The sequence below is a fragment of the Phaethon lepturus genome, unplaced genomic scaffold (assembly GCF_000687285.1).
Source record: "Phaethon lepturus isolate BGI_N335 unplaced genomic scaffold, ASM68728v1 scaffold30196, whole genome shotgun sequence".
Classification (NCBI taxonomy): Eukaryota; Metazoa; Chordata; class Aves; order Phaethontiformes; family Phaethontidae; genus Phaethon; species Phaethon lepturus.
In genome coordinates, this window is record NW_010544601.1 from 13,415 (window position 1) to 21,878 (window position 8,464).

At 50.5% G+C, this 8,464-nt stretch overlaps 1 protein-coding gene across 1 annotated transcript in view; it reads left to right on the plus strand.

The window, feature by feature from the left end:
* PIK3R6 (phosphoinositide-3-kinase, regulatory subunit 6) overlaps positions 1-7,940 on the plus strand; it is a 16,891-nt gene extending 8,951 nt beyond the window's left edge. Inside the window, exons 9-17 of the mRNA XM_010288736.1 lie at positions 264-363; positions 1,128-1,250; positions 1,754-1,864; positions 4,079-4,169; positions 4,895-4,965; positions 5,212-5,302; positions 5,752-5,822; positions 6,905-7,017; positions 7,784-7,940. Of these exons, the coding sequence (XP_010287038.1) occupies positions 264-363; positions 1,128-1,250; positions 1,754-1,864; positions 4,079-4,169; positions 4,895-4,965; positions 5,212-5,302; positions 5,752-5,822; positions 6,905-7,017; positions 7,784-7,940 (928 nt within the window). The remainder of the gene's footprint in view (positions 1-263; positions 364-1,127; positions 1,251-1,753; positions 1,865-4,078; positions 4,170-4,894; positions 4,966-5,211; positions 5,303-5,751; positions 5,823-6,904; positions 7,018-7,783) is intronic.
* Positions 7,941-8,464: the final 524 nt, after the last annotated feature.

Genomic DNA, 8,464 nt, shown 5'->3' on the forward strand with positions numbered 1-8,464 from the left:
GGGTGGGGGACAGAGGACCCCCCCAGCCCCAGCCAAGAGCTGGTCTGCGGGACGCCCCTTACCCCCATCATCTCCCCTTGCTCAATTCGGGAACCCGGGGGCATTGCTGCCATCCTGTCACACCGGGCACAGGAGGCGTGCGAGGAGGGCACGTGCGCCTGTTGCGGAGCAGCTGTGGTCTCCTGGCACTGCCCAGCCTTGGCCAAGAGCCATGTTCTTCCACCTTCCCCTTGTGACACGGCTATTTATTTTTCCATTTCAAGGAAACGAGAAACACGGCGAGTTTTCCTGACTCCCAGGCTGAACCTGCAGTTCTACCACATCCCGGTTGTGACGGGGCAGCCAAACACCTTGGCCGTTACGGTGAGTCTGGGCTCGGCAGCTCTGGAAGCTGCCAGCAACTGATGGTGTTTTTGGAGGAAGAGCAGGAGGGTTTACGGGAATTCATATCCGTTAATGCCTTGTTCCTAGAACAAGGAGGATGGGAGCCAAGACAGGGCAGCTGGGCTCAGTTTGCAGCCTGGCTTCAGGAATCCATCAGCCCCAGAGACATTCAGGTTGCTCCAACCACCCTGATGGGTGACAACTCACAGCCTAGAAATGGTATTCAGATTTGCTTCTATGCCTCAGCTATAGGAGGGTCGAGGGAGCTTTAGCAAAGGACTGATGCTTTTCTCACCTCCCAGACGCTTAGGGGAAGCGGCCGCCCCTTACTGAGGGCTTTGCCTGCTTGGTCATGGCCCCAGTTTTAGTTCTGCAAGTCACTGCCTTGCAGTTTATCTTGGGCACATCTCTTCCTCCCCGACAGCCTCGAGACAGCGATAAATAAACAGTTGCACTTCTCACAGTATTTTAAGCTGTCCCAGAGCTGGCTGTGAGTTCTGACAAGTGTGCCATTGTAAAAATGAGTATTTCTTCTTTTCATTCTCACTGAATTTTTGTTCTTGAGCACCTGCTAAATAAGTGCTGCAAGAAATATTTTGCCATCTTCTCCAGACCAAGCAGGGAAGCAGGAGGGATGGGGGAGCTGCTCACGGGGCATTCGTGCCCCAGCTCCCTCTGCCTCCTCTCTGGCTCCCAGTGTTTTGGGCCATGATCGTACTCTGAGCTGTGTGTTTTTCCCGCAGGACCACATTGCCGCCGGCCAAGAGGAGCTCTGCGAGGTGGCCGGGTACCTGGGCAGAGCCGACCCGTGGTACGAGAGCAACATCAACACGCTGTGCCACATGATTCCCAAGCTGGCCACCATGGTACGAGGGAAACCTCCCCACCTCCCCAGCCGGGCCCATTTCCCAAACACATCTGCTCTACCTGAGGACGAGCTCCTGCCCTGGGAGCCCCAGACAGGGGCTTCCTCCCCGCAAACCCGCCCCAGGGCCCGGCAACCGGGAAGGTGCATGTGGCTGATGCTGCCCCAGCCCACAAGACCCATTTTCTGCGATGGGTTTTTTTTGGCCAAGGGACAGGAAATGGCAGATTTCAAGAAAGAAAATGTAAATGAGGCATTTTCTGAAATACCCCCAGCTCTCATTTCCCAGCAGTTTGAGCCACTGTCGATAGCCTACAAAAAAGGCTGGTAGGTGGGGGCAAGCCTTCATTTCTCCCATTCGTTTTGACTAGTCATGGCAAAGCAGCTCACACTGCCCTGGGCGACAGATCATTGCTCGTTATTTATCTAGGAAGGCGTGAGGGTTTGTGGCAGTGTTTTTGAGAAGTGACTGTGGCTGATCCATAATGTGATTTGCCCCCCCAGCCTTCCTCTCCGAGCAAACATCTTGTGACTGATCTGTTCATCACTGATGTGATTGCTTACTACGTTCGCATGGGCATCCAGCCCGTCTGCTTCCAGGTCTACGCCGTGAAGGTGGGTGCCACATAGAATCATAGAATAGTTTGGGTTGGAAGGGACCTTTCAAGGCCATCTAGTCCAGCCCCTCTGCCATGAGCAGGGACATCTTCAATTCTATCAGGTTGCTCTGAGCCCCGTCCAGCCTGACCTGGGATGTTTCCAGGGATGGGGCATCTCCCACCTCTCTGGGCAACCTGGGCCAGGGTTTCATCCACTCTCATTGTGAAACATTTCTTCCTTAGATTTAGTCTAAATCTGTCCTCTCTTGTGCCTTCATGTGGCTCTGCAAGTGCTTGCAGAGCCCCATTGCTGGCAGAGCTGTGCAAAGTCAGTGGGGTCTGGGGACTTTCAGCAGATATGAGCCTGGGTCTCCATGCTCCCCAGCCTGTCCCCTCCTTGCCAGACTCCTGGATCTAGTGACTCCATGTAGCACAGCTCAGCCAAAGATCCCAGGAAGGCTATTTCAGCATCACAGAGGTCAGCAAAGTGAGCCTTGAAATTACCTGGTAAGGACACAGATTTCCTGCTCCGCTGGATTTGGGTTTGCTCAGAGCTCTGGCACCTCCTGCTGCTTTAGATGCTGTGAGCAAATAGGAGTTCTCTGAGTGGCTTTGCCAAAACCTCCCTGTACCTTGCAGGGGCTTTGCAGGGCTTCCTGAAACACCATTTTATTTATTTCCTGCCAGCTTTTCTCTGAAATGGTATCAGAGAGAGACCTGGCATTTGATATGAAAGCAAAAAACTACTGTATTTGGCCATGTAACATCAACCTCCCATCTGCTCCTCTGGCAGTTTTCCCCCTTCAAAGCTTAGGGTGGCACCGATGCACATATCTCCTTTTAATCTACCCGTAGCCAATGTGGTAACCTATTGCAGCAAAGGAGCAGTCATTACATGAGCAAACTGGCATGCAGCTTGCAAAGAGCTGGAAGAGCTTTGGTAATTACTGGTAGAGCTTCATCAGGACTTGAACTAATAGTATGTATCTGATAAACACTTGGAGCACCTGGTTCTCAGCTTGTGTGGCTGGGGATTTTGGTTTTTTGGTGAATTTTTTATTAAACTCATTTCTTCTCCAAGACAAAAATCAAACACAAGTGAGAGAGTGGGTGACTCAAGCAGGGGAAGAGGAACTCACTCCAGATGTAGTTTTCAGGTAGAGGCATCTAACCTACCCTGTCGTCATACTGGGTGTGAGGCTGCTTCATCTGGAAACACTTTGCCTTTTTGGTTAAGACCATGCTGTTCCTCTTTGGCTGCAGAGAGTTTTCCTGGAAGTGAGGGTCAAGTCCCACAGGAGTTGGACATGTGGCTAGGAGAGGTTCTCCAGGACCTTAATATTCACATTTTGCTCAAAACAGGCCCATGAAAACAAAACAGTTAATAGGTCTGAAGTGACCAGTTGATTTAAGTGTATCACATAGAAATCACGTGCCTTGAAGCTAAGTCAGCATCTGCAGTCAGGCCTGGGAAGCTGCTCCCCTTGACCTGGGTTGCCTGTGGATGGATGGCCGGGAACAGACCCATCTGTGAGTGCGCAGTGACACCCAGTGGCAGGGGACACTACCCGTGGCTCTGCTGGCCAGGTCCACTGGCCTCCTGGCAAAGTCTGCCACGCTCCTGGGGTTCAGAAAGCAGAGCAAAAGCAGTTCTCTCCATCTCATAGGCCCCTTGGCTGCCATGATGAGGTCATAGATTTCCTTTGATGATGTCACACCTGGGTGCTCTGGAGAACCTTTTGATGTCACAGGCCCAGTGTGATGCCACAGAATCACAGAATCATTAAGGTTGGAAAAGACCTTTAAGATCATCAAGTCCAACCGTCAACCCAACACCACCATGCCGACTAAACCTGTCCTGAAGTGCCACGTCTACACGTTTTTTGAACACTTCCAGTGATGGTGACCCCACCATCTCCCTGAGCAGCCTGTTCCAATGCTTGACCACACTCTCAGTAAAGAAATTTTTCCTAACATCCAGCCTAAACCTTCCCTGGTACAACTTGAGGCCATTTCCTCTCGTCTTATCGCTGGTTACTTGGGAGAAGAGACCAACCCCCACCTCACCACAACCCCCTTTCAGGTAGTTGTAGAGAGCGATAAGGTCTCCCTTCAGCTTCCTCTTCTCCAGACTGAACAACCCCAGTTCCCTCAACCGCTCCTCATAAGACTTGTGCTCCAGACAAGTGACTGAAAAGGAGCTGTTCTTAGAGATTTTCCTTTCTTTCAGATTTTCTTCAATGACCCGGCGCAGGAGCCGGCCGAGGATGTCTTCCTTACAGAGCTGCGCACCCAGATGCAGGAGAACATCTCCCACAGAGGTGTGTGTGTGTCCCCAAGTTGAGCCCTGCAGCAGGGGCTGCCGTCCTGGGTGGAGGTCGTGCCAGTCCCAGTTCCCCCTTGCCCTGTCCCTCAGCCTGCAGCAGTCAAGGCCGTGCCAGGGGGCAATATCCCTTGTTCCCTGACAAGGAACAAACAAACAAGCCTCCTGCTTCCCTAAACATCTCCATCTCCCTCTCAGGCGCATAACATCAGGCTAAATGAGAGACCTTGTGGTCATTGGCTCCTGGTCTCAACCAGGTTTTGTAGACTATGTCTTTGGCTGGCTCTAGGACCCTCTGAAGTTGGACCAGCACCACATTTTCGTTGAGGAAACAAACTGGGCTTTACAGCCATCCCTTTTGCCATATGATTTACCTATTGGAAACTCAACTTCCTTGAGTTGCCAGTGATGGGATAAGAGTGCCTGAAGGCTGGACTGTTACAGAGGTCACATCCAGCCCTTCCATCAGTGTACCCCAGTGTCAAATCCAATGGATGTCTCCCATTGTGGTTGGGCACAGACCCTTCAGTGAGTCCGTCTCACTGGACCTGTTGAGTGGACAGAACCTCAGCTCCCGTAGGCAAGGAGAGAAGGGTCGATGTGCCAAACCATGACTGCTGTCTGACAGAGCGGATGGCTCGTCCCATGGGAGGATCCCTCTCTGCTGACCACAGACAGGTGGGATCAGTGAAACCTCAATCCCACCCGGTTGCCTCCTTGCAGAATTAAGCATGACCAAGAAGAAAACAACCCTGGATGGCCCTGGCATAGATCTCACAGTAACATACAGAAAGGTAAGTGAGGCTCTCAGCAGCCCAAAACGTCTCTGCTCACAGGGATCCCCAGCATGGCATAGATCTCCTAAAAGGAGTGCTCTGGCCCTCCTTCTTTCCTCTGGAATTGCACTCCAGGGGAGGACAAAGAGGTTGCGGTGAACTCTAAAAGCCTGTTAGCTAACTTTGCATTTGTGAAAAACTGCTCCCAGACCTCTCCATGTCTAACCTCTCTGCTAGGGTGAATTAACAGAGCCTTTCCTGCAGGTTGTGGTGAGCGACCGGGCAAAGGAGCTGGCTATGTCCCTACGCTCTACAAGTCTGGTGATGAAAGCCATCCCTGCCGATGAGGCTGAAGGTGGGTTCTTCCTGCTTGGAACCATGTTAAGAGGGTTTGCTGAGTGTTCTGGTGCTTGATAGAGTAAATCTGACCATGGTACTTAGTGCCAATTGTGCCTAGGCTGTGGGGGTTGAATCAGTGACATGCATATGTTGGTGTCACCACAGACTGTGGTTTTGCATTTTCTCATGAATGACGTGCCTGCAGCTCCCTGTAACGTGGCGTGCAGCACAACTGTAATCTGGGCTTGGCAGCATCATCCTCTTGCTGCAGCCTTTCTCTTTCACCTTGCCCTTAGCATAGCCTCTGAGGTTTCTACCCTGAGCATGATCCCACACAAACCCTTAGTCCATGCAACTTTCTAGAGTCCTCCTTTTCTGCTGTCCTATGTATCTGGCACCAGCCCCACTCAAAGCTGAGCTGAGATCGTGCCATGGTCTGAGGTTAACGTGCTGCTTCTGTTGTAGACCTGGTGTGTCTGAATGTGAACATCACTGAAATCGTTAAGGTCAACAACTTGTCGGGACGATCGTTCTCAGTAAGTAGCTGTGGATGCTTATGGCCCTGGAGGGGTCAGCCAATGTGTGGAAACCCCTTACTACAAGGTGAAAGGGGAAACACTGTGGGGAGGAGAAGGCTTTGGGACCACCCTGCTCAGAGAGTGTTTTGTAATTACTTTCCATGGAAAAGTCTAGATTTTTGAGCCAAAGACCCAAATGCCATCCCTGCTGGCCAATGCCACACAAGGTCTCAGGAGACCCTGAAGGACTGAGCTGTTGCTGGGGTTATTCTTGTGACCGCAGGGACAAAGTGGAGAAATAAAGCTTAGCCCCAGTCATCGTGGCTCGACTTGGGTAGGGGAGAGGGTCTGTAGTTTCGTGATCGACTCTATTAGCTCCACACCTCCAGCTGCAGTGCCCTCCCCAGACCCCGTGTGTTAATCCCCACAGAGCTCACGAGAATAGAAGCCATTGGAGAAATATTTTAACAAATCATAAACAAGAAGCGGGAACTTCAATGAATCTAATTACCAATTCAGAAAGATGGATATGCAAGAGATGGGACTGAAAACTTGGGCTCATGTCCTTTCTGTTTTACATGAGAGTTCAAGTAGACCCCAGAGGACTTGCTGCCCCATGGGAATGTGTCACTGCAGTTTGGGTGGCATTAAGTATTATTGTGCCGTGGTCATTTGGGCCCTGGAGCCTCTAGCCTCTCAGCTGGTATTTTTAGCTAGCCAGCACATTTCTGCTTATTTTCTCCTGGCCTTTGGAAACACCAAGGTATTGCAGCCCACGTTGCCCACCAAGATACACCATGGCCCTGGAGAACAGACCATGCCCCACATCAAACATCCCAAACCTTGCAATCTGCATAAGCATTGCCAGTTTGGAAAGTTTGCCCTTGCAAAATCTGACCAGTTTGTGATTACAGGAAAAGGACAAGAAAGACACTTCCCTCCCTAAAGAAATCACCTTGTGTCACATCTGAGGTTAAAATAAAAGAGTAATGTCATAATTTGTCCCTTTCATACCAAGTATGCACACACCATCCGTCACCGTGCAGCCAAGGGAAGGGAAGTGAGACACTCACTGGGCTCTTCCTCCTCTCTCAATCCAGGCTGTGGCAAACAGGTTGAAAACACGCAATGTCAAAATCAGGAGCACAGAGCAGAGGCCCTTCATGGTGTGTCTGGACAAGGACAGCAGAAGAGCCTACGGGAATGTGATCAGGTGAGAATGCCACGTGTGCCAGGCTCTGCGCAGCTTGCCGGTGACCTTGCATCCCTCCCTGGAAGGGCTCCCAAGGTGTCAGAGCGGTTTCCCAGCGAGTCCTAGTCCTCATCCTCATACACGACAGAAGACTGACAGGCTAATGCATTGCTTCTCCAGGTAAAGCAGGGCAGATGGTGCTCTCCTACCTTTGTGTTTTCGGGTGACAGTGAGAGAAACAAAATGGTTCTTCCATTATAAGTAAGGTGCTGTCATTAAGACAGTAGAAGGATAGGTACCTCCAGCGACGAACTGAGATCTTAGATCTCCTTAATTATATCACGGAGCTGATGCTCTCTCCACTGACCCCATTCCTCACCAGAGTGTCTCAAGCATATGAAAGTAGGGAGAGAGAATTCAGCCCTGTGTAAATAGCAGGGATCAATGTGTCTACAGTGGCTGCAGTGACATATGATGTGTTGGAAGCAAATGGACAGGTGGTTCAAGGTCCATGGGCCATGTGGAACACACATAAAATGTGAATTTCTGAGAATCAAACTGAGTCGGGCTGAGGACACTGGTTTTGTAGCCAAACACTAATACACATCAGCTCATCTTTCCAAACAAAACCAGTTGAAAAAGCATAAAAGCAGCTGCGCATCTCAATATGACAGCTCTCTCTCAGCAGTCAGTGGAGAGACCTGACGTTTAGTCTGAGATCGGAGTCTGGGCCTGAAGGGCAGATCAATATGTTACGTGCAATAAATATGTTCTTGTGCTTTTGCAGCGTGGAAGTGTCTCCTTGCCTAGAGCCCAGCTACTGCTTGCAAAAGACAAGGACAATGAAATTCAACCTGCAGGAAACAGAAGATGTGGGGCTTGTGAAATACATGCCCAAGTCTCTGCTGTTGCCTATCAACACATTTGCAGGCATGATCCAATGAAGAAAATGAGAAAAAGCTGGAGTGAGAGATGTGGTATTGGGTCATCACAAAGGAGATGGAAAAAGAAAACACACTAAAAGCCACCAACAGTGATTTTACAACGGTAATGGTGTAAAAAGCTGCAACAGCAGAGGTGGGTAGGGCTCAGGGAGGACAGCTATGCCCTGCTCTACAGCAGTGATGACCACAGCTAACACCCCCCGCCAAGGGGCAGAGCGTTGCTGAAGAACTGAGTTTTAACCTTTTGCACAAGTCAGGGAAAACCTTTGAGCTTCTTCGTTTCAGGAAGACTGGTGAAAATACAGCTGAGGTGATGGCGCTCGCTGTGCTTGTGGAGCACAGAGCAGTTGCTATCAGCGATATTTATTATGGTGATGTCTCACAGCCTGGCAGGGGTTCAGGGCCCATTGCATGGGGTTCCGCTCAGCAAACTCTTCATTCTGGCACAGGGTGATGTATTTGGGCAAACCAGCCATTATTCCCCTGACTGATTTACGAAACTTCATTGTAAGTCTGACCATAAC